The sequence below is a fragment of the Bos taurus genome, chromosome 19, assembly GCF_002263795.3.
Source record: "Bos taurus isolate L1 Dominette 01449 registration number 42190680 breed Hereford chromosome 19, ARS-UCD2.0, whole genome shotgun sequence".
In the NCBI taxonomy this organism is placed as follows: domain Eukaryota; kingdom Metazoa; phylum Chordata; class Mammalia; order Artiodactyla; family Bovidae; genus Bos; species Bos taurus.
The window spans coordinates 24,852,120-24,878,939 of NC_037346.1; the positions used below are offsets into that span (position 1 = coordinate 24,852,120).

Consider the following 26,820-nt stretch of genomic DNA (forward strand, 5'->3'; position numbering starts at 1 on the left):
CAATAACTTTTTCTTATGGTATATTACTTCCTTGATATGGTTTTATTGACTACAAGGTCCATGTCTAAATATTTATTTTATATCTTAGAATACTGTCCAATGTTGAACATTCAGTTAGCAAATGATGGATGCTCAAAGCATAATTTTATGTTTTTATACTTTATAATTTTATAAATACAAAAATAATTTAGGTACAAAGGTGTTTCAAACAGTAAATTTTAAATTCTTACCAATTACTGGCTCTTGATTTAAATCTTTAACTTCCTTTAACTTCCTCTCTTTGCCAGATCAGTTAAAAGCCTTCTAAAAGTTTTTACATTCTAGGTCTTGTCTTTCCCAATCTATGTATCGTAGCTCTATTACTTGTTACACAACAATCTGGTCAGAATCTGGGGTTCTATATGCCAAGATCTGTTTCTCCATCACAGAAACCCTGCCTCTAAAAAGCAGCTCTGGGTTCACTGATCAGACTTCCTTATCTCCTTTTTTAACCTTTCACCCCCATATCACTCTAAAATGATACTGATGTACTTGTCTGTTTTAAGCATACTCCGTCTCATTTTCAAAATATTAACATAATTAAAGCCAGGTGAGAGTCTGAGTAGATTTCCCAAGCATCTCCAGGATCCAGTTCTCCCTCTAATATTCCTAGATTATCTGCCCCAGCTTTACGATCAGTCCTAAAATTGTGATTACAATTTATATAAATATATATTATTTCTCTGTAACTTCTAACCAAAATATAAAAAGGATTTTTCTATTTGACAGTTTTGATAAAGGGACTTTTACCCACATATTAAAGAAAGCGTACCACTTTCAAAACTATAACATAAAATTACAATGTTTCTGATTAGAACTATGAAAATTCTGTCTTTCTGGGATGTGCTTTAAATTAATATTCTGTGTGAGTAGCACCTCTAGTGGCCAGCATCTTTGCAAAGAAACGACAGCATAACCAGAAATTATTGAACTGATCCATCTAGCTCAAATGAACAGCCAGAATTTTCGGAATTAGGGTTTGCACCTAACCCCAACACTTAGGTGTTTATAACTTCCCTAAGTTAGGGTTTGGAACTTCCCTAAGTTAGGGTTTGGAACCCTAAGCACCCTAAAGGTGCTGCCCAGTTTGGAAGCCTTAGCTAGGAGCATGGGCAGCCAGCTCATCAGAGTAACACAAGAGAAGGTGGAGTAATGAGTCCATGGGAAGATATTCAGGAAGAGGGTGGATTTGTACACAATGTGGAAAATTTTAGTACTTATCTCATAGGATAAGTACTAACCCCAACCCAACTTCCAGAATTAGGGTTTGCACCTAACCCCAACATCTTTGCCCCTAAATTATTTTTGTATTTATAAAATTATAAAGTATAAAAACATAAAATTATGTTTTGAGCATCCATCATTTGCTAACTGAATGTTCAACATTGGACAACAATATTCTAAGATATAAAATAAATATTTAGAGATGGACCCTATAGACATGGTCCCTCTTAAACACAAGAGATTTAAATTAACTGGTCAAGTAAATAACCCTGTGACTTTATAAACAAATATTACAACCTTAACAATTTCACACACTAGTTTACAGTTACCTGTACAAGTGATGATACTAGTCAACAATTATCAAGTACTTTGCTATGTTCTATAATCATCCCTTTACAAGTATTAACCTACTGAATACTCACAAAAATCCTATGAGATAAGTACTAAAATTTTCCACATTGTATACAAACCCACCCTCTTCCCGGAATATCTTCCCATGGACTCATTACTCCACCGTCTCTGGTGTTAACTCTGATGAGCTAGCTGCTCATCCTCCTAGCTAAGGCTTCCAAACTGGGCAGTAATTAGATCCCATCTAATTTCCCCGACTCAGACATTGCTGAAGAAATTCCTAACCTCTCCTGTGTCATCAGTTCTTCCCTCTACTGAATTCAATCCCATCAACATACATGCAATCATTTCCAAGCTTTACAAACACACAAAAAAAAGCCCACGCTTGCTCCAGTTACTGTCCCATTTCTCTGCTCCCCCAGTTTAGGAACACAACTTTTAGGCGTTATCTGCACTCCTGGTCTCCAGTTCCTCCCCTTCTGTTCACTCAAGTTCACACCCGTTTGGCTTTTGCCCCACCACTGGCACTGAAACTGTCCTTTGCAAAGTCTCCACTCACCTCTACTAGTCATTTATCAAGCCTTGTCTCACTTGATCTCCTACTTGACACAGCTGATCTTCCTCCTTCCTAAAATGTCTTAACTTGGCTTATAAGGCCACCATATTTTGGTTTTCCACTTACCTCCCTGACCACTCTCCCTCACTCTCCTTCCCTAGTTTCTGATAATTTCTCTGACTTTTTAGTGCTGGTGTGCCCCAAAACTTGGTCCTTAATCCCCTTCTCTTACTGACCCTATCCAAGTTTCATGGTTTCTACACAATCTACACACCAACGGTTCCCCAGTTTATGTCTCTAAGCCATACACTTTACTGAAAGTGAGAGTCGCTCAGTTGTGTCTGACTCTTTGCGACCCCATGGATTATACAGTCCATGGAATTCTCCAGGCCAGAATACTAGAGCGGGTAACCTTTCCCTTCTCCAAGGGATCTTCCCAACCCTGGGATTGAACCCAGGTCTCCTGCATTGCAGGAGGATTCTTTACCAGCTGAGCCACACTCTTCACTGAATTCCTGATCATATATGATAAACTGATCATATATGATGTCTATATGGCTTCTTTCAGTTCAGTTCACTTCAGTCGCTCAGTCGTGTCCAACTCTTTGTGACCCCATGAATTGCAGCACGCCCGGCCTCCCTGTCCATCACCAACTCCTGGAGTTCACCCAGACTCACATCCATGGAGTCAGTGATGCCATCCAGCCATCTCATCCTCTGTCTTCCCCTTCTCCTCCTGCCCCCAATCCCTCCCAGCATCAGAGTCTTTTCCAATGAGTCAACTCTTCGCATGAGGTGGCCAAAGTACTGGAGTTTCAGCTTTAACATCATTCCCTCCAGAGAACACCCAGGACTGATCTCCTTTAGAATGCACTGGTTGGAGCTCCTTGCAGTCCCAGGGACTCTCAAGAGTCTTCTCCAAAACCACAGTTCAAAAGCATCAGTTCTTCGGCACTCAGATTTCTTCACAGTCCAACTCTCACATCCACACATGACTACTGGAAAAACCACAGCCTTGCCTAGACAAACCTCTGTTGGCAAAGTAATGTCTCTGCTTTTGAATATGCTATCTAGGTTGGCCATAAGTTTCCTTCCAAGGGGTAAGCGTCTTTTAATTTCATGGCTGCAGTCACCATCTAAAGTGATTTAATGTCAAATTGCGCTTGTGCTGACTCTTTGTGATCCCACAGACTGTAGTCTGCCAGGCTCCTCTGTTCATGGGATTCTCCAGGGAAGAATAACTGGAGTGGGTTGCCATGCCCTCCTTCAGGGGATCTTCCCAACCCAGGGGTGGAACCTGAGTCTCTTTTGGCTCCTGCATTGACAGACAGATTCTTTTACCACTGAGCCACCTTGGAAACCAATCTTGTCAAATGAAATCTAAACCTTCCAAATCAGCTAAGAAAACACAAACAAATAAAAAGCAATGAAGAAAACAATCCAGCACAGTCAAGAATGGACAAAAAAGAGATGAAAAGAGACACAGAGTGGAGAGGGAGGAGCAAGAAAGATCATATGGGCAGAAAGGAAAAGAAGGTGGGAAAATAAATTCAAATATATTAAGTTATTACTATAAATTTAAATGGTTTAAACTTAATTCTAAAATACAAACTCATTAAATTTTTAAAATTAGACATTCTACATTCCAGTTATATGCCGAAAATGACACGAAAGATGGTACGTAAATATGCAAACAATTTAAATATTCATCAATATAAAGATGTCAATTGTCACTCATATGCAGAAATACTCTACAGTAGTTAAATAAGGTCTATAAGTATTAAGATAGACTAAAAGTTATATTAAATAAAAAAGCGACTTGTAAAAGATACTGATAAAATATATAGTGTAAACTATATGATATTTGTAGTATCTTAAAACTCACAAAATACTAAGTAAAATTTTATTTATACATGCATATAAAGTTATAAACACACAGATACATATTAGCTTCAAAAATGATTAGCTCAAGAGGAGAAGAGAAAGTAGAGAATGGAACTGAGGAGTGATTTTTGTAAATTACTACAAATTTTACTTAAAAATATCAGAAGCAAATACAACAAAATGTTATTATTTGCTATTTTAGAATGTGGGTACATTACTGTTTGCCACAGCAGTTTTCTGGTATACTCAAAATAATTCATAATTTTAAAATAGGAAAGGAGAAATAGGTAAGTAAACATGTTATTAGATAAACAAATACCTATTTTTGAAAATCAGCAGGGAAATAAACCACCTTAATAAGATAAAATAATGAAAATATCAATATATATGGCAAATAGTGAGTTATTGAACACTTACTAGGAAAACTAATTGTAACAAAAATATTGTCACATATGTTTGTCACATTAGTTTCAGATGTATTAGAAAAGTTAAATGCAAAATAGGATTTAAAAAATAAGCAAATAATTTTTAAAAATTTTCTGGGTCAAAAATAAAGCAACTTTCAGTCAATATAAGTCATCTTACTCCCCTAAACCTAAGTTTTACTTTTGCACTTCAGGCAGACCAGCAGCTTAACCCTCAGGAACCATTCAGGGAAACGAAAGCACATGCTGCTCATACCTTCTATGAAAGGTGAACCTGGTTTAAAATTGGGGTACAAACTAGTACAGATTTTATGATGGGCTGAGGTTCCCTGAAGGAAAGATAAAGGAACCCCAATCAAAATCGGTACATTCAGAACTGAGCCCCTTGTAATCCCTCCATCTTGTCCTGCAGTCTTTTCCACTGCAGTTAATAACAACTCCATTCTTTCAGCTGCTAGGCTAAAAACTGAAGTCATCCTGGATACTTTCTCTCTCTCTCTCTCTCTCTCTCACACACACACACACACACACACACACCCCACTCCACCTAAAATCTAGCTCATCATAAATCCTGACCACTCTATTTAGCAAATACATCCCCAAACTCAACAATTTATCATCTCCATTGCCACCATCCTGGTCCAAGGGAATGTCCTATCTCTTCTGATTTACTGCTCAAGTCTCATGACTTTCTGTCCTTGTCTCCCTGCGGTCTATATAGTAAGCATCACAAGTCAAGTGTGATCCTGTTAAAATGTATATCCAATCATGTAAACTCTTATGCTGAAAACCTTGTAATGGTCTGTCTCAGCATAAAACCCAAAGTCCTTACCTATAAAGACCGTACTGCCAACCCCATCTTGCTGTCTACTGACAAACCAGGCCCTTCCTCCCACCTCAGAGCCTCTCTGCCTGGGAAGCCTGGCCTCCAAGACACCAGTGCTCCACCCTCAACTTTCCATCTTCTTTCCCCACTTTATTTCCTCTTCAGGGTACTTACTATTTAACACACCACATTTTAACTTAATTATCCAGTTGATTACCTGTCTTACCATACTAAATGTTAAACTCTGTGCCAGCAAGATTTTTATGTTCTGTTCTTTAAAGTACTATAATGCTTACAAAAGCAAGCACTCAAATATTTGCTAAATGACTATAGAATTAAATTTAGACATTAAATTTGATATGTCAGCACTTTGAGTTGAACGTGCTATGTGAGATAGCTTTCACATGATTCAACCACTTAAAAGTGATAAAACTTTAAAACAAGGCCAAGTCCTCTTTTCCTATATAAGAGAGTAAGATTTCACTATACTCTTCTTCAAACTTTTTTTCAAGAAGGGGAAAAAGCACATATTACTGGTAAATTTCTTTCATTTCAACAGATATAAACTCTAGAGACTAAAGCTCTAGGGATGTCTCTGGAAAAAAATAGCAATGACTATCAGCCAAAAGAAAAAACTGAGGCAAACAAACATGCCGGTGCTCCTGCTGGTTTCTAAAACAGTACTACGTCCTTCATTTACTGAAGGCAGAGCCAAGGTTATCCTTGATAGTAAAGCATGTTAACGAGGAATAAACAGTAGTCAAAGAGTACCTAGTTATTGCTATTAACACTGAGCACACAACAACACAGTCTGTACTTCAAATAATCTCCAAACAAGAAGCCCAATCAATAACCAAACAGCTTTCACTGCCAGGGCCCGAGTTGGATCCCTGGTGGGGAAACTAAGGATCCCACAAGCTGTGCAGCATGCTCCCCCCAGATCTTTTCAAACCAAGCCCCAAGCAGATTCAATGTCTTGAAAACATATAAATGTTGCCCAATTTGAATTTTAACAGTACCACTTCACTTTCAGTTTATAATGAAAATGAAGATTAAATTTGATTTGCAAGACTTCTTTCAAATTCAATAACACTGGAGTGGGTTGCCATTTCCTTCTCCAATGCATGAAAGTGAAAAGTGAAAGTGAAGTCACTCAGTTGTCTCCGACTCCTAGTGACCCCATGGACTGCAGCCTACCAGGCTCCTCCGTCCATGGGATTTTCCAGGCAAGAGTACTGGAGTGGGTTGCTTCTTACCTGGAGAATCCCAGGGACAGGAGCCTGGTGGGCTGCCGTCTCTGGGGTCGCACAGAGTCGGACACGACTGAAGTGACTTAGCAATAGCAGTAGCACTGGCTTATTTCCAACAGTGTAAATATTTCATATGTATTACTTTCATTGATCACTTTAAAAAAGTTTAAAAACTAAACATAAAGAAAGTTAAAAAAAGAAAATAAAGCTTCAATAATACTATAAAAAATTACTTCTAGAAATTACTTATCAGGCATAAAGCTAGCCATTGAATTTATTATTCAGTTATCTTTATTCACAGTACCAAGAGACATACAGTACAGAATTGCTTTTACCGAAAAAAACTTCAATAAATGTTTACTGACTTACTAAGACTTGTTTACTCGTCTAATAGTCACCTATTACACAATTCTCATCTTACAAGAGAAGATCTCTTGTTGATCTTCAGAGCATGAAATCAGAGACAGCTTCAGTACGCAGATCCACAAGTAAAAATAGAACAAATTCCACAGCCTCTAATTGAGAAGAGGGAGGAAGAACACAGCCATCCTTATTTAAGTAAACAACCTATGGCTCTATTCAAAATCATAAAATAGATATTTCCCATAATTTGAAATAGAAGTACTGAATAATTCAAGACTGCACTTTTCAAACTATTTTCACATTATGATTACTAATAGGATGCTCATATCTGCTACTGAGGTTTCAATAATACAGTATTCAGAACTTCTTTATAACTTACCACTTTATTCTCTTTATAAAAATGAATATAAAATACAAGTAGCTTTTACTGCCATAACTGTGAAGACCAATTTTAGTTCTCATCTTAGGTGTATTTTCTACCTACTGAAAAGTCTTTAGGTGTAAATTATTCTTTACACTAATCCAATGAACATCAAATATTAATGCAAGTCAACAGTATGAACATTACACCCAGACCTCAACTGAAATAATCCTAAGTATATGGAGTAGACAGCCAACAAACTCAGTTTTCATGGTCCTTCAAAGTAGGTAAGATACTGTGGTTTCATCTTAACTCATACTTTAAATAAGAATTTAGAAAGGAGATACAGAGAAAATGAAGAAAGATGCCTGAGAAAAAGATACTAAAGAGGAAGAAATACAACTGTAGAAATTTGAGAAAAGGACTACTTAGCTCTTCTAAAATTGAGTTTAACCTTCTAGCAATTCCTTAACATCCCTACCAAAGATTTAAACTTAGCAGCTACTTGAACAATGCCATCCATTCAAGGTATACTATATGTCAAGCAAAGTACTGTTATGTGCTGGTAATATAATGCAGTAGTCATTAACGCTATTGTCAAATACTTCTGGTTCTCTTCCCATGCAGGCACACAATTAACATACCTTTCTTGGCCCCCTTGTGGTTGAGAGGACCCGTGTGTCTAGAATTGGTTGGTCAATGACTTCTAACTGAAGTGCCTCCATTCACTTCTGGCCAGAGCATTTAACTGCTAATTGAACAAAACCTCCAGAAAAACACCACCTCTCTGGCAATGTTTGAGATGGTAGCTACACTACTACTGAGTAATCTCAACAAGCAGAGACCTCTGGCAACCTGAGCCAATAAGGAATAAACATTTGTGTTTGAAGCCACTGCGATTTTCAAGTCTGTGTGAGTTTTTTAACCACAGCACAACCTAATTTATTGACTAACACAAAAAGTGATCAATAGAAGTCTTTTTCTTTCAAGCTACTTATCGCTAAGCTAAGTCTCCCTAACTTCACCCTGAAAAAGCTTTTTTCTTTTTTTTAAAGACAAATACAATTATTATTTTAGCAAATTTTCCGCCCAACTATAGAAAACTTTCTAAGTCCTGATTTTATCAATGAACCTAATGGTTATTCAATTCCTTTGATTCCTACGAACTTAATATATTGATGTCTTCATTCAAGTGATTATTTTTTGGAGTTGGATCAATTAAGAACCCTGATGCAAACTAGTAGACTGTCCATCATGGTTCTTGTGAATCAATCAAACATCACTACAATTATAACTGTTCAACTATATAAGCATCCAGTCTTCCATATGGTTACCATGGTTGTCGGCAGCTTAACAGAATCACTACAAAAAATTATACGTGACTGAGGAGAGAAGGACAGGAATAGGGATTAAGAAATAGGATACTAATAGCAGACTGACATTTAATAATCATACATGGAGGCAAAAGCAAACGTGTACCTAATAATCATCAAGTACAAAATGATAAGTGCTTTAAGGACAAAGAAAATACTAAGTACAGAAGGTAAAAGTTCACTAAAAATACTCAGACCCTACTTGAGACATATGCTCAATGCCAACAACCCAGTGCAACTTATTATGGCAAGGGACAGGGATTTCTAAAAAACAAAAACATCTGAACTGGTCCTTTACCTTAAAGGATGAGTTTATTTTACTAAGCAAAGATGGGGAAAAGATAGGAACACCCCCAAATAAAATGTATGTTTGTTATATAGAGAAACAAATAGGACAGAAAAAACATTTTTCCAAAGGGAAGCTGCTAAATCAGAATGTTTAGGGTTTGTTCTTAATATTCTGTCTTGCCCTCAAGAATAAAGTGCTTTACAAAGAAACATAGAACACATAAATGAGAAATAGATGAGAAAAAGGGAAACATAGGAACATTAAGTGAAATCAGAAATAAGAGTAATATAAAAAATGCATTAAAAATACGTATCACAGTCCTCTACATTCACAGGGTTAATAGCCTACAATTTTGGCTCCAAGCTAATAGGTGCTTAATTTCTGATGAATGACTAGTTCAATTAATTCAAGATTTCTAGCAACTGATATGAAAAAAGAAATATAATCAGATGGTCACACAACTAATTACCACTAAGGCTGAAAAATTATTTTTCTGATTAAATAGAATTATCTGCACTGCTAACAAAAAAAATGCACTTACTCCTACAGGTTCCCTTAAAAAGGACAGTGTTATAGAACATCTTCACAACTCTCAATGAATTCCACAGGGTTGCTGCTGACAGCATTATCTCCACAGGTGGCGACAGGAGCGATCTCTCCCCAGCCCAGTTCAGTAAAGAAAAACACCTCTGCGGAAAGTAGGTGTGCAGCAGGGTAGGTGTCTGAGGCAGCAGTCTGAGGACAATCTAAGGGTATCCATAACACTGATATTTAATTCGTTGCAGGAGGAGAGGACAAAGGGAGATCAGCAGGCAAGTGGTTTCAAACCTCAGAATCTAAATTAAGAGACAGATCTTCCTCTCCCTCCACTAAATGTACAATTATGAATATAAAATTTCAGAGGATTCCAGACTACGCTATCCATTTAAGAACCCCCTGCACTTCCCTGGCAGTCCAGTGGTTAAGACTCCTCCCATCCAATGCTGAGAGGGAGGGTGATGGAGTTAAGTAAAATTAATAAGTAAAAATTTTCAAAAAACACTCTAAACACTCCCTCTATAAACAGGGAGTGGGTTTTTTGGTTTTTTAAATAAAAATAAAGAGAGAGAAAGAGACTGCAGAGACTTTAGTCAATCCTCAAAAACTGTAATTTAATCTTGTTTATCGTAACTGAATATGGTAGCAGCAAATTTCAGACTATACTCACTAACCAAGTAGAAACAGCACAGATATGTATACTCTGTGTGACCAACAGAGCAAAAACACCTACAGTAGAACACACACATCTTCTAGGGAGCCTTAATGAGCTCCTATTACTAAAGAGAAGATACTCCAGTGGATACTTAGAATGGCTTAACAGGCTTCAGTGACGCATGGCAGCACCACGCCTAGCCATTCTGGATCTCTTTTTGTTGACTCAATTGTCCTGGCCTTTCCAAACATCTGGCTAGTTCCTATAACCATCCTTTAGTCTTAGCTTGGATAGTACTTCCTCAGCAATGCTCTTCCCAACTCCTGCTATATGAACCTGTATATGATGGCAATTACAAATTTAACTATCTTTCACGCTAAACAAATGAACTTCGTTCAAGAAAAATTTTTTCAGTGTCTCCCAAGCCCACTAATATTTAAAGTCAGCATTCAAATACTTACCTGAAGAACAAGACTACCTCTGATAAAAAGTAAATTAGGCCTAGAAGTTTTTCAAAATCCTTTCTTATACACAAATGAGCAAATTCCTATCCCTTATAGTATGGCTTAGCTAACTAGCTAACAACCCTGTCAAGAAACCACCTTGAACATTTCAAAACAAGTAACAAAGCATTCACAGAATGCCTGGTTTTGAGGAGTACTTTCTGCTGTACTCCCCCAAATTAAACTATTTATAAAAATTTACACCCAGGGACTGAAAGAAGCAACTTATAATTAAATGGCAGGGCCACTGTTAGTTATTTAAAACACTCTTTAGAGAATATAACCATATCATCTTTGAGATAACACTGCCTTCCCAATCTCTATAGAGAAAAAGTTTCTATACAGCTCGTTCATAAGTGGAATTAGACCATGAAGGAACCATTAAGAAGACTGACCAGACCATTCCATCTTTTTACTCCAGTGTTAATTATTACCTGGCCCATAAGGAAATAGTCTCCAAGGACCCTAAGAACAAGCCATATGGTAAATAGAAACATTATCAGTCAAGGTTTAGGGTGCAGAAAACAGAAAATATATTTTGTGCTTTAAGGAGAAGGACCTTAATGAGAACTTCGGTGCTTACAAAATTATTGAAATGGCTAAAAGAGTTTGAGTTAGAGAAAGAACTTCCAGTATGACAACCATGGAAATGTAGAACTGACCTAACAGCAGCCCTGGAGCTAAGAACTCAAGAACAGAGTACCGCAACAGTGATCCAGATTTACAACCATGAATCAAAGAGAAACCACTGTATTGCTTCTATGCAACACTGTACTGCAAATCATGGCCAGCATAAGAAAAAAAAGTATTTTAAAAGTATAAAGATTGAAGAAGTAAAATGGTGTTTATGCGGAGATTACAGCTGTGTATTTAAAAACTCTTAAGGAAAATATAAAAAGGCTACTAGATCTAGTAATTCAGCAAGGCTGCACAGTTCAAGGTCAAAATACAAAAATACATATGTGTGATGGAATATTACTCAGCCATAAAAAAAAAAATGAAATGCTGCCATTTGCCAGAACATGATGGACCTAGAGATTGTCACTCTAAGTGAAGTAAGACAGAGACAAATATCATATGAGATCACTTATATGTGGAATCTTTTTTAAAAAAATGGTACAAATAAACTTATTTACAAAACAAATAGTCACACGTGTAGAAAACAAACTTATAGTTACAGGCGGGGGGTGTGGATAAACTAGGAGATTGGGATCAACGTGTGAACACTGCTGCGCACAAAGCAGACAACCAATAAGGAGCTACGGTATACAGCACAGGGCACTCAACTCAGTCCTCTGTGATGGCCTGTATGGGAAGAGAGTCTAAAAGAGAGTGGTTGTATGTGCAACTGATTCACTTTGCTGTACACCTGAAACTACATTTTAAATCAACTACATTTCAATAAAAATTTTAAAAAAAGAAAAAGAAAAAATATCAGTTGTATTCCTACAGGAAATACTTAGGGGTACACTTAACAAAGCTACAAAATCTATACAGCAAAAACGACAAATATGCTAAAAATTTAAAAGACTCTAAATAAATGGAGAAATATACTAAGTTCATGGAAGACTCCATATTGTTAAAATGTCAATTCTCCTCAAATTAATCTATATGTTAACTGTAATTCCACTCAAAATCATAGTAAGTTTTTCTGTAGAAATTGTGTCAAACTGACTTGAAAAGACCTTTAAAAGCCTAAATAATTTTTAAAAGGAAAACAAAGTTAGAAGACTTACATGATTTTAGGGCTTACTACACAGCAATAATCAAACTGTGATACTAGCATAAGGACAGACATATGTATCAATGGGGAGGAAATGGCAACCCACTCTAATATTCTCGCCTGGGAAATCCCACGGACAGAGCGGCCTGGAGGGCTATACTCCATGGGGCCACAAGAGTCAGACGCAACTTAAGAGACTAAACAACAACTGAATACATAGTCTCCAAAGACCTATGACAGGTTGGTCAACAGATTTTCAACAAAAGATCCAAGGTAATTCAATAGGAATGATGCTGAAACATATGCTACAACACAGATCAGTCTTAAAAATATCATGCCAAGTGAAAAAAGCCGTAACAAAGAACCCACATCTTATTATCTCATTTACATGAAATGCCTAGAAAAGGCAGGTTTAGGGGGACTGAAAGTAGATTAGTAGTCGCCTGGGTGTGGGGCTGGCAAAGGGGAGTGTCTCCAAATGGGCATAAGGTTTCTTGCTGAGGCGATAGAAACGCTCTAAAATTACACTGTGATGATGGTTGCACAACTCTAAACATACTGATTGTACACTTAAAATGAATAGATTTTATGGTATTCAAATTAAGCCTCAATAAATCTGTCATAAAAAATAGACTTTCACTGCGAAGGTGGAGCAGAGACTAACCTCTTGTAAATTAAAAATACAATTGCCAAATGAAAATTAAAATGGCCAGTCTAAACAAAACAGGCATGGTTGAAGACTAAGTCACTAATGTGGAAAAAAAAAGTGCAGGATATCTCCATGATATAATAACAAAAAACAGAAAATGGATAATGGTAATAAGGAGACAAAGTGATCAAACACCTGAGTAGCGTGTTTGGAGCAAAGAAGCTCGAAACACAACGCAGGGGAATTTCTGAACTAAATACAGACCTAAGCCTTCAGCCTAAAAGAGCCCATTGAGAGCCTAAAACAATGAATGGAAAACATTTACACTTAAGAGACACATATGGGTAAAATTTTAGAACTCCAAGTATGAAGAATATCCTTTAGAACTTCAAAAATTTATCTACACAGGAACAATACTTTGACATGAGCCATTCTTTTTCACTGTCTTCTCATAAGGAATTCTGGATACAATGAAATGTCATCAAAGTTCCATGGGGAAAAAATTTTCAACTCAAGAATTCAATTCCCAGAAAACCTATCAAATGTGAGAACAAAATAAAGGCACTTTTCAATATGCAAGGACTCAAAATTCACCTCCCATACACTATAAATTTAAGAAATACTGGAATAGGACAACGTGGGTTATGAGAAAACAATAGTTGCATATGAGCCAGAATAACTAAGTGAAAGTGAAGGAAGTAAGACTTTGATACTTAAAGATTCTCCATTAACAAAGTTTCAGTGACTGGAACTACAGCAGCTAGTTAGGTACAAACCATATTTGGTATTATAATGAATACCCCGACAAATTACATAAACGCTGTTTTCTGGTTCTTCTTCAAGACTACATAAAACATTATTTCAGTTATAAAAAAAAGAATATAAATGCTATAAAACTTGACAATATAAAAACAATTAAAAGCTGCATGGGGGGGACAGAAACCACTAAACAGTAAGTGAACTAATTTCTTTACCTTTCATAGCAAGAGCTCTTATGGAAAGAGAAAATGAAAGTCGCTCAGTCGTGTCCAGCTCTTTTCGACCCCATGGACTATAGAGTCCATGGAATTCTCCAGGCCAGAATACTGGAGTGGGTAGCCTTTCCCTTCTCCAGGGGATTTTCCCAACCCAGGGATCGAACCCAGGTCTCCCGCATTGCAGGTGGATTCTTTGCCAGCTGAGCCACAGGGGAAGCCCTTATGTAAGGTAGATAAATCATTAATAAAGCCAACCATTAGAAGAGCTACATATATAAAACAAAAATCAGGAAAGGGAATTAGAGTTTAAAGTCTACATCTTTCTTTTTAATGGATTATTTATTCAAGGATCTTGGGGGAGGGGGGCTCAATTATTTATTTATTTTGGGGCCAGGCCAGCACACGTGGGATCTTAGTTCCTCTACCAAGAATTAAACCAGAGCCCCCTGCATTGGAAGTGCAGAGTCTTAACCACTGGACCACCAGGGAAGTCTTCATCTTTCATAGTGAGAAGTTAGTCATGAATCATATAAACTATCGTGGTAACCAGAAGCATGAACTAGAAATTCCCTTTGGAGGAGGAAAAGGAGGGAGGTGAATGGATGGGAGACTGACTTTTCATTTTATTCTCTCTGGTAGAACTTATATTTTTGTCATGAATATGCAATATTTTTATAATTTAAATAAGTATTTTAATAAAAACTGAATTTTGTTTTAGCCATAGAATGGCATACTGTATTTGAAAAGAACAAGTTTCTATGTACCAATAAAGATTAAGTGAAAAATCAAGAGGCAGAACAACACATTAGGATAGTATCATGTTTAAACCAAAATGTGTGATATGGTCACTGTGGAAGACAATTTAGCAGTTTTTTATCAAATTAAACAGTCTTACCATACAATTAGCAATTGTACCCTAGGTATTTATTCAAGGTAGTTGAACTGTATATTAATGTTCACAGCAGCTTTATTCACAATCACTAAAAATCAGAAACATCAGTATGAACCTAGGGGTAACTTAATACATACACAGATGGACATACAGAGACAGGATAGATGTGTATGTACCTAAGTTAGTTATCTGTGTGTGTGTGTTTCTGACCTACACAGTAATGAAGTCCAGTAGCTATGAGCACTTTCAATGCTCAGATCTTGGTTTCTAGATATTATTCATGGAGAAACAGCTGACTTGAAGGCTGGGGCAGAGAAAATATAAGATAGGCCTGACACATCCTAGAGTCATCAGAAAACAAGAAGTGCTTAAAAACTAAAAGGCTGAGTGCATGTCAAAGGAACACAGAAGCGAGCCTGGAAGAATTTCCAATGACCAAAGCTGCAACAATTTAGAGACAACATTAATGATATAAGGAATAAAATAAATGTATGATGACTAACTTATGTCAACATTCCTGGGCCATGGTACTCAGATTAGGTGGTCAAACTTACTCCAGATTGTTTCTGTGAAGGTGTTTATTTTTTTAAACGAGATTACTATTTAAGGCTGTGTTGGTCAGGTTTCTCCACTACAGAGTAACTGTTTTTCCTGATAGCTCAGTTGGTAAAGAATCCGCCTGCAATGCAGGAAAACCAGGTTCGATCCCTGGGTTGGGAAGATCCCCTGGAGAAGGGAAAGGCTATCCACTCTAGTATTCTGGTACTCAGATTATGTGGTCAAACTTACTCCAGATGTTTCTGTGAAGGTGTTTATTTCTTTAAATGAGATTACAATTTATTTTATTTATTTTTTTTTTTGAGATTACAATTTAAATCAGCAGACTTTCAGTGAAGCAGATTACCCTCCATAATGTGAGTGGGCCTCATCCACTCAGCTGAAGGCCATAATTCTTAAAAAGACTGACCTCCCCCCAGAGAAATTCTGCCAGCACTCTGCCTTAGGACGTGCACTACCACACAGACTTATCTCCAGGCTTCCAAGCAGTCCTGCAGAATTTGGACTAGCCAGCTCCTACAATCACATGACACAGATATATCTGTATATCCTCCTCCTGGTTCCGCTTCCCTGCAGAACCCCGCCTAACACATATTTTAACCCCTAATTATAAAATATATAAACCTATGCTGAATAAACGATTGAATTAACAAATAAATGGGAGAAGTGACAGATCTTCCTTACAAATGAATTCCAAATAATATAAGTAGATAGGGGCCCCTTCAGGAAGTGAGGCCTAGTCCTTCCTTCCCACATGAGTGGGGAATGAAATTTATAAGTGAGTAGCAAAGATAAGATAGGAAAAAGAGAAAAACAGTAACTCTGCAGTGGAAAAACCTGGTCAACACAGCCTTAAACAAAGGATCAAGGTTCACATCACCAGTGCTGTTGTGTGGTTATCAACTGGCACGTGATGAGAAGGGCACTTCACCTCTGTGGTATTCTTTTTGAAAACACCAGTCTAGTCAAGAAAAAAACTTTAGACAACTCCAATTTGAGGAACATCCTACAAAATACCTGACTGGTATTCCCCAAAATTGTAAAAGACACAAAAAACAAGGAAACTGAGAAACTCTCCAAGAACAGACAAGACTTAGGACAACTGAATGCAATGCGGTTATCTAGGGTAGGAAAGAGGAACAGGAAAATATATATCAGGTAAAAACTATGGAAATCTGAGGCTTCCCTGGTGGTCCAGCGGGTAAGACTCCATGCTTCCACTACCAGGGACATGGGTTCGATCCCTGGTCAGGGAACTAAGATTCCCACATGCCATATGGCACAGCCCAAAATAACTATGGAAATTTGAATGAAGTATGGAGTTTAGTTAATAATAATCTATCAACACTGGTTCATTAATTGTGACAAATGAACCACACTAATGTAACATGTTAATAATAGGGAAATCTGAGTACAGGGTATATAGGAACTCTATCTTTAGAATTTTTCTGTAAATCTAAAACTCTTCTAAAATTACATTTATTGCGGGGGGCGGGGGGGTGGGGAAGGCCTATCACAATGGCACTGCTTCCCCCAAGAGCCACACCGAATGCCTTAGACCCTGAAGAGGGCAGCAGGAAGCACAGCATCCTCACCCGTGCCACAGCTGCACCCACAAGAGTTAAATATAAACCAAACTGGATAACGACGGTTTTGTTCTTTTTCCACCAAGCAAATGCTAAGGGCAGAAACTGCAGCAAAGGTATAATCCTAAGGGAGAGATGTAAAAACAACCAGAAGAGACACTGGGGGGAAAAAAAAAAAAAAATACAGTATTTCCCTGGGGAATTACCACACCACAGATGTTCACAGCAGTTTGAATACAGAAGTGAGCACAGCCCAAAGTCCTAGACGGCTAGTGATGACAATATAAACCATCCTACGCACTGCTAAACATGAAAAATAAATATTATCGTAATAAGTAAAAGAGTATTAAGAAAAGTCTCAGAGTAACAACCCTCCTGACATAAGCCATGAAGTAGATATTTTAGTCTTAGAATTCTACAGCATAGAAGTTGAGAAAGACAATCTCAAAATATCAGGTGAGGCCACGAGCAATATTAGTTCTCCTTCCAAAAGTCACAAAGTTTTCAAAGTTTAAACATGCTATTGTATAAAAACCAGTAGTCCTGGTAATAAGATGACCTGAATTTAAAATCTGAGTTTAAAATTTCTGTCATTTACTTGCTAAATAAATTTGGAAAAAAAGAACTCCTTGATCTTGAAGATTTCTTAAAGAGAATCAGTATGTAAAAGGAACTTTAACAAACTCTACTTTGAAGAGCGTGATTTTCACTACAATCCTTAATATTGAAGGTTCTTCTTTCAGAATTTCAATTTACAAAAAAAAAGCAAAATGCAATGAAAAGAATCAAATGTTAAGAGGCTGCAAAGGGATGATTGATGTTTGTATCACGTTTTATCTTTTCCAAGTCTATAATAAATAGGTTCATTTTATTAATTAGAAAAGTTATATTTTAAAACATCTGTCGTCGTTGTTGTTCAGTCACTTAAGTCCTGTCCAGCTCTTTGCAACTGCACGGACTGTAGCCCACGAGGCTCCTCTGTCCGTGGGATCTCCCAGGCAAGAATACTGGAGTGCGTTGCCATGCCCTCCTCCAGGGGATCTTTCTGACCCAGGGTTCGAACCCAGGTCTCCTGCCTTTCAGGCAGATCCTTTACCCCTGAGTCACCAGGGAAGCCCCATTTGGTCAAAGCTATACTTTAAACAAGTGAAGGCGGGGATGTAAGAAAGGTAAGAATGTCTATACAAATGTGATGAAGTATATATATTCTAATGATCAACCAGTATTTGTTTATAAAACTCGACACTCTCCACTAGACAGGGAAGCCAGGAATTGTATCATGAATCTTTGGATCCTCAGGGCCTGGCATATAGAAGGAACTAAATGTTTACTTTATGGACGTTTCTAACTGTCTCACTTTCTACCTTAAAAGGTTCAGTTCACATGTGCTAAAGTAATGGGGCGGGGAGACAGGTGGGGGGAGGGTGGAGGTGGATCTAGTACAGTAACTTTAATCCATCCAATAAATACTTATTGGTTGCTTGCTGTTTCACTCTTCCAGGCATCTGTGATAAGTCAGTTAATAAAAATAAAAATCATTGTCCTTGTGGAGAGACTGTAGTCTAGTATCTCTCTCTACTCTGCCCAAAGCAGTGCTAAAGCGTGGTCCATTAACTGGTGCCAATGTACCAAAATTACTGGTCCGTGACCGTCAGCCACAGCAAGCATTAAGACACTCAGAGAACAATATGACAGTCATTTTATCTGATGAACCTAATATTATAAAGTACTGACTAGAATCTATCTTTATTTCATCTTTCTAATAATTTGTTTATTGTTTTTTAAAGAATCATTATATAATGAATTGGAAATTTTATTAAACCTGGTCTTTCACCACAGATAAGGAGAAGCATTTGTCCAACACACTTGGATCACATCACTTCTCCCCTCCTTGGTAAAAGTCTATGCTTCAGTATCTTTATGGTCTTCCACAAATGAAACCAACCTTTCCAAATACTGTCTTCCCACTAGTTCGGTTCATCATATACTCCAACCACAGTGACTTATTTTCAGCGCAAGTCTTATGTCTGGCTTGTGCTTCTCTCTCAGCCTTAAATCCTTTCTTAAGTTTGCATGATCAAATTTTACACATCCTTTTCAAGTCAAGCACAAATGCCACCAACTTCTCCGAAGACGTCCAGGCAGAAGCAAACATCCCGACTCCCTCTGGCACAGTGTGCTAAAGCAGCCCTCTGACAGAATTTTCCATAGACTATGAGTTTCTGGAATACAAGAATAATTTATTCATTTTGAGCATCCCTATATAACACACAAAATTGTCATCAAATTTGCTGAGTGAATGATGTAAGAGACAGCATTACATGTGCAGAAGTCTCATTCACGAGATCAGAAAACCCTCTAAAATTATACCCAAAACTGTGTGTGCCTTTTCTAAAGGAAGGTCTAATGCTTACTAGATTCTCAAAGGCGTCTAAGAAGCCCCAAATGTTAAAGAAACCACTGATGAGGAAAGGGTTTCAATTTCATTAGCAGATATATTTCTGCCAGCCAGCTCCATCGGGGTTAGCTCCAGGGAATACCAGACATAATAAAAACCTCAATTGTGCTCAGTTGGTCAGTTGTGGCTCTATGGACTGAAGCCTGCTAGGCTCCTCTGTCCATGGAATTCTCCAGGCAATACTGAAGTGGGGTTGCCATTCCCTCCTTCGGGGGATCTTCCCAACGGAGGAATCAAACCTGCGTCTCCTGCATAGCAAGTGGAATCTCTACCGCTGAGCCACCAGGGAAGCCCTGAACCTCAATTTCCTTATCCCAGAAAGGTGTTTACTCCAAAGATTTGCTATAAGAACTGAATTTGACCACATACGGGAAGTCCTAAGATCATGAAGAATGACTCGTTTCCTTTCTGCCCTCCTTCCACTTTTATATACTCGTGAAGTAAGCAGACAGGTTCTATACAAAATTTCTTAAATTACAAATTACTGCCATCCCTCAAAAGCTGTGTCCAGACTATTTTCTTGGAAATCTTCAGTAGAGTTATCAATTCAGTCACTCAGTCGTATCCAGCTCTTTGCGACCCCATGGACTTCAGCACACCAGGCCTCCCTGTCCATCACCAACTCCCAGAGTTTATCCAAACTCGTGTCCATTGAGTCAGTGATGTCATTCAGCCACCTCATCCTCTGTCATCCCTTTCTCCTCCCACCTTCAATCTTTCCCAGCATCAGGGTCTTTTCTAATAAGTCGGTTCTTCGCATCAGGTGGCCAAAGTATTGGAGTTTCAGCTTCAACATCAGTCCTTCCAGTGAATACCCAGGACTGATTTCCTTTAGGATGGACTGGTTGGATCTCCTTGCAGTCCAAGGGACTCTAAAGAGTCTTCTCCAATACCACAGTTCAAGACCATCAATTCTTTGCCACTCAGCTTTCTTCACAGTCCAACTTTCACATCCATACATGACTACTGGAAGAACCATAGCTTTGACTAGACGGACCTTTGTTGTAAAGTAATGTCTCTGCTTTTTAATATGCTATCTAGGTTGGTCATAGCTTTTCTTCCAAGGAGTAAGCGTCTTTTAATTTCATGGCTGCAGTCACCATCTTAGTGATTTTGGAGCGCAAGAAAATAAAAGTCTGTCACCGTTTCCCCATCTGTTTGCCATGAAATGATGGGACCGGATGCCATGATCTTAGTTTTCTGAATGTTGAGTTTTAAAGCCAACTTTTTCACTCTCCTCTTTCACTTTCATCAAGAGGCTCTTTAGTTCCTCTTCGCTTTCTGCCATAAGGGCGGTGTCATCTGTGTATCTGAAGTTATTCATATTTCTCCCGGCAATCTTGATTCCAGTTTGTGCTTCATTTAGCCCGGCATTTCCAAACCCCTATTTGTTTTTAAGTCTCACAACATTAAATTTCTGTCATGCTAAATAGTTCTAATTACTAATTTTTCTACACTGATAAATGCCAAGAATTTTTTAAATATTTAAGTTAAACTCTTAAAGAACTGACATCTTGATTCTGCTATATCCAAAATATAGCTCTTTCCCTATGATTTTCCAACTTCACTGTACCCTCCCACAATTAATACTCCTTCCTCAGTCTTTGTCCTCCTTCCACTTGTGTTTATGTACTTATACAGCATTATATTGAAGAAATTAGGGAAAACGACTAGACCATTCAGGTAATGACCTAAATCAAATCCCTTATGATTATACAGTGGAAGTGAGAAATAGACTTAAGGGACTAGATCTGATAGTCAGAGTGCCTGATGAACTATGGATGGAGGTTCGTGACATTATACAGGAGACAGGGAGCAAGACCATCCCCAAGAAAAATAAATGCAAAAAAGCAAAATGGCTGTCTGAGTAGGCCTTACAAATAGCTGTGAAAAGAAGAGAAGCAAAAAGCAAAGGAGAAAAGGAAAGATATACCCATTTGAATGCAGAGTTCCAAAGAATAGCAAAGAGAGATAAGAAAGCCCTCCTCAGTGATCAGGGCAAAGAAATATAGGAAAATAATAAAATGGGAAAGGCTAGAGATCTCTTCAATAAAATTAGAGATACCAAGGGAATATTTCATGCAAAGATGGGCTCAATAAAGGACAGAAATGGTATAGCCCCAACAGAAGCAGAAGATATTAAAAAGAGGTGGCAAGAATATACAGAAGAACTGTACAAAAAAGATCTCACGATCCAGATAATCATGATGGTGTGATCACTCACCCACAGCCAGACATCTTGGAATGTGAAGTCAAGTGGGCCTTAGGAAGCATCACTACGAACAAAGCTAGTGGAGGTGATGGAATTCCAGTTATTTCAAATCCTAAAAGATGATGCTGTTAAAGTGTTGTACTCAATATGCCAGCAAATTTGGAAAACTCAGCAGTGGCCTCAGGACTGGAAAAGGTCAGTTTTCATTCCAATCCCTAAGAAAGGCAATGCCAAAGAATGTTCAAACTACTGCACAACTGCACTCATCTCATATGCTAGCTAGCAACTGCTGCTGCTGCTGCTAAGTTGCTTCAGTTGTGTCCGACTCTGTGCGACCCTATAGACGGCAGCCCACCAGGCTCCGCAGTCCTTGGGATTCACCAGGCAAGAACACTGGAGTGGGTTGCCGTTTCCTTCTCAAATGCAGGAAAGTGAAAAGTGAAAGTGAAGTCGCTCAAGTCATGTCCGACTCTTAGCAACCCTACCAGACTGCAGCCTACCAGGCTCCTCCATCCATGGGATTTTCCAGGCAAGAGTACTGGAGTGGGTTGCCATTGCCTTCTGCACATGCTAGCAAAGTAATGTTCAAAATTCTCCAAGCCAGGCTTCAAAGGTACGTGAACCGTGAACTTCCAGATGTTCAAGCTGGATTTAGAAAAGGCAGAGGAGCCAGAGATCAAATTGCCAACATCCGCTGGATCATCAAAAAAGCTAGAGAGTTCCAGGAAAGCATCTATTTCTGCTTTATTGACTACGCCAAAGCCTTTGACTGTGTGGATCACAACAAACTGGAAAATTCGGAAAGAGCTAGGAATACCAGACCACCTGACCTGCCTCCTGAGAAATCTGTATGCAGGTCAAGAAGCAACAGTTAGAACTGGACATGGAACAACAGACTGGTTCCAAATAGGAAAAGAAGTACGCCAAGGCTGTATATAGTCACCCTGCTTATTTAACTTATATGCAGAGTACAACGTGAGAAACGCTGGGCTGGAAGAAACACAAGCTGGAATCAAGATTGCCGGGAGAAATATCAATAACCTCAGACATGCAGATGACACCACCCTTATGGCAGAAAGTGAAGCACTAAAGAGCCTCTTGATGAAAGTGAAAGAGGAGAGTGAAAAACTTGGCATTAAAACTCAACATTCAGAAAACGAAGATCATGGCATCTGGTCCCATCACTTCATGGCAAATAGATGGGCAAACAATGGAAACAGTGAGACTTTTATTTTCTTGGGCTCCAAAATCACTGCAGATGGTGACTGCGGCCATGAAATTAAAAGACGCTTACTACTTGGAAGGAAAGTTATGACTGACCTAGACAGCATATTAAAAAGCAGAGACATTACTTTGCCAACAAAGGTCCGTCTAGTCAAAGCTATGGTTTTTCCAGTAGTCATGTATGGATGTGAGAGTTGGACTGTAAAGAAAGCTGAGCACAGAAGAATTGATGCCTTTGAACTGTGGTGTTGGAGAAGATTCTTGAGAGTCCCTTGGACTGCAAGGAGATCCAACCAGTCCATCCTAAAGGAAATCAGTCCTGGGTATTCACTGGAAGGACTGATGTTGAAGCTGAAACTCCAATACTTTGGCCACCTGATGTGAAGAACTGACTCATTGGAAAAGACCCTGATGCTGAGAAAGATTGAGGGCAGGAGGAGAAGGGGACGACAGAGGATGAGATGGTTGGATGGCATCACCAACTCAATGGACATGAGTTTGGGTATGCTCCGGGAGTTGGTGATGGACAGAGGCCTGGAGTGCTGCAGCCCATGGGGTCGCAAAGAGTCCGACACGACTGAGGGACTGAACTGAACTGACAGCATTATAATTTTGTTTACATGTCCATCAACGCCTATTAAATGTAGCACCTCAAGGCAAGAATACCAGGTCAATTATCTTTTGCATTCTCTCTGTGTTTCTCAAAGCAACTGAACAGTAGTGCTCAATAAATGAGCTTTTATAGTGATCCTTTCTCCCATTTTCCAAACAATAGCACAAGAAGTTTAAACAAAGATTATTTAAAATTAAGATGGAATTTCTACCTCAAACTATAGATTTATCTCAATTGCAGCTTCCTATTCCTTGAAAGTGTTAATATGGCAACTATGTTGCTACATTTTTAAGTATGATGTGAAAGTCTCTCAGTCCTGTCAGGACTCTTTGTGACCCCATGGACTGCAGGCCAGAATACTGGGGGGGCGGGGCACGGGGGGTAGCCTTTCCCTTCTCCAGGAGAATCTTCCCAACCCTGGGATCAAACCCCAGGTCTCCCAGGTCACAGGTGGCACTGCAGGCACACTGTAGGCTTATCTAAGTATGATAGTAAGTTTATTAATAAAAAGGACTTCTTTACATGAAAAAAGACTGATAAAAATGCTCTGGTTACAAGTGGCTTTTTTAAACTTTTTATTTTGATATACAGTTGTATAGGGCAATGGAAAAATAGAACAGAAAGATTGCTGTGAATCTAAAACTGCTCTAAAGGGAATTCCCTGGCTGTCCAGTGGTTAGGACTCAGCATTTCCACTGCCAGAGTCCAGGTTCAATCCCTGGTGGGGGAACTAAGATTTCACAAGCTTTGCAGCATGGCCAAGAAATGAAATTAACTTAAATAATAAAATAAAAAATAAAACTGGTTCTAAAAGTAAAGTTTATTTTTAAAAAACTACCACATGGCTCAGAGAACCTGAACTTTTAAACTTTGGAGGTCTGACCTTGACTGTTGGCCACTGCTGGTTCTGTCTGGTGTTTCAAAGGAATATTGGGTGCTGCAAATAGGAACTGAAGGGGTAAACTTATTAAACCCATTAAACTTGTAAAAAAAACAAAAAAAACTACCACATGAACTAGCAAACCCACTTCCAGCTATATATTCAAAAGAATTGAAAGCAGGGTTTTGAAGAGATATCTCACACCCATGTGCATGGCAGCAATAATCACAGGAGAGAAAAGCAACCCAAATTAATCACAGGAGAGAAAAGCAACCCAAATGCACCTACAGATGAATGGATTAACAAAATGCGGTATACATACATACGAGGGAGTATTATTTAGTGTCAAAAGGATGGAAATCCTGCTGTATGCTACAACAAACCTTACGCTAACAAGCCAGTCACAAAAAGACAAATACTGTATGAATTTACTCATATGAATCAAATGCAGAGAAACTGTAAACATAAAACGGTGGTTAGCAATGGCTGGGGTCAAAGTGGAAAGGGAGATTTGCTTATTGAATTTCAGGTTTTCAAAATGAAAGAGTTATGGAGGGTTGTTTTTTTACAACACTGTGAATAAACTTAACACTACCAAACCACACTGGAAAATGGTTGACTGTCAATTCTATGTTTTTTACATCAAAAAAAGAATTTTATATAAATCGAATCACAGAATATGCAACCTTATGAGATTAGCTTTTTTTCATTCAGCATAATTCCCTTGAGATCATCCAAGTTGTTTTGTGTATCAGGTTATTTCTGAGTAGTATATTCCGTAGTACAGATGTACCACGGTTTATTCACCCAATGAAGGACATCTGCGTTGTTTCCAGTTACCAGTTATTACTAATAAAGCTACTATGAACATTTTCAGATAAGTTTTTATGAGGATATAAGTTTCCATTTCTCTGAAATAAATGCCCAAGTGTGTACTTGATGGGTTGTATGGTAAGCGTATATTTAGTCTTACAAGAAACTGCAAACTGTTTCCATAGCGGCAGTACCATTTTACATCCCCACCAGCAACATGTGAGAGATGAAGTTTTTCTGCTTCTCCTGTCCAGCATGTGGTGTTAACTTGTTTTAATTTAGCTGTTCTAAATAGGTATGTGGTGATACCTCAGTGGTTTCAATTTACATTTCCCTGGTATTTAATGATGTTGAACATCTTTTTATTTGCTTATTTACCAGCTGAAATGTCTGTACATGTCTTTTGCCCATTTTCTAAACAGACTGTTCATTTTCTTTTACTGTTGAATTTTAAAGAGGTCTATATTTTCTAGAACAATCTTCTGTCAGATAGTTTGTAATTCTGTTCTTCCAGTCTACAGCCTGCTTTTTCTTTTGTGTTTCACAAACAGAAGTTTTTTTATTTTGATGATGTCCAGTTTACCAATACTACCTTGTATAGATCATGCTTTTGGTGCCATGTCTACCTTGTCTAGAATTACTTTGTCTTGAAACAGAAACTCCTAGTTAAAATACATCTTATATAAGAATATAAAATTGAAAATATAATGAAAAGCATAAACACATTTAATAAAAGGTAAACATTTCTACTTACAAAAATTGACTTTTCAAAAATTTTCTAGGACTTCACATCATAAAGAGAAGTACACATGTCTACTGCAACAGCAATAAATTACAGAATTTTTCCTAGCAATTTCTCTGAGGGCCAAACTCTATCAAGGGAACAGCACTGATAAAAAAAATTGACTTAGGAAATTCCCTGGCTGTCCAGTGGCCAGGATCTGCACTTTCATTGCCAAGGACACAGGTTCAATCCCTGGTCAGGGAACTAAGATTCTACAAGCATGGCACAGCTGAAAAAACAAAATTTTATTTACCTGAATTAGTCTAATAGTATCTTGAACTAGTGCAAAAAAAAAAAATATATATATATACACACACACACACACACACAGATAACACCTTATTTCCTAAAGATGCATTTTATTCTTATCCCCTCATTTATCTGTTCATACCAAAAATTCATGTTCATTACCAAAATTTGCAAAATATTTGCTTTTTCTTATTTGTAATTTTCTGTAGTTGAAACGCTTTCAACCAGATATAATTATATTATGTTTGCTTGGCCAGAATGGTTCCATAAGCATATATTAATACTACGCTTTCTTCTCTGAAAAGTTATTTCCTACAAACCAGTCAAAGTTGCCGTTCAACAGATTTTTGGAGGTCAACTAGTGTTTTAAATTCTAACAAAAATACTTCTCAATAATCTAGAAATGAAAAATTCTTCATCCTAAATTGAAGTCAGTTCATTAAAACAAAAGAATGCTTAGCATTTTATTTGCTTGAAGCAAAAGCATAGCCTGCTACAATTTACAATAAACTAGCATTCCCTGCTCAATAAAACCTGCACTAAAGTAAACAAGATCAAATAACCCA

The 26,820-nt window shown here is 37.9% G+C and overlaps 1 protein-coding gene across 2 annotated transcripts in view; it reads right to left on the reverse strand.

Moving 5' to 3' along the window:
• UBE2G1 (ubiquitin conjugating enzyme E2 G1) overlaps nucleotides 1–26,820 on the reverse strand; it is an 87,592-nt gene that overhangs the window by 54,930 nt on the left and 5,842 nt on the right. Inside the window, exon 1 of one of the 2 annotated variants that reach the window (XM_010815936.3) lies at nucleotides 9,483–9,632. The exons of the other annotated variant lie outside the window; for it this stretch is intronic. Within the exon in view, the coding sequence (XP_010814238.2) occupies nucleotides 9,483–9,567 (85 nt within the window). The 5' untranslated portion in view covers nucleotides 9,568–9,632. Of the gene's footprint in view, nucleotides 1–9,482; nucleotides 9,633–26,820 lie in introns of those variants that run through there. 2 annotated transcript variants of the gene reach the window in all.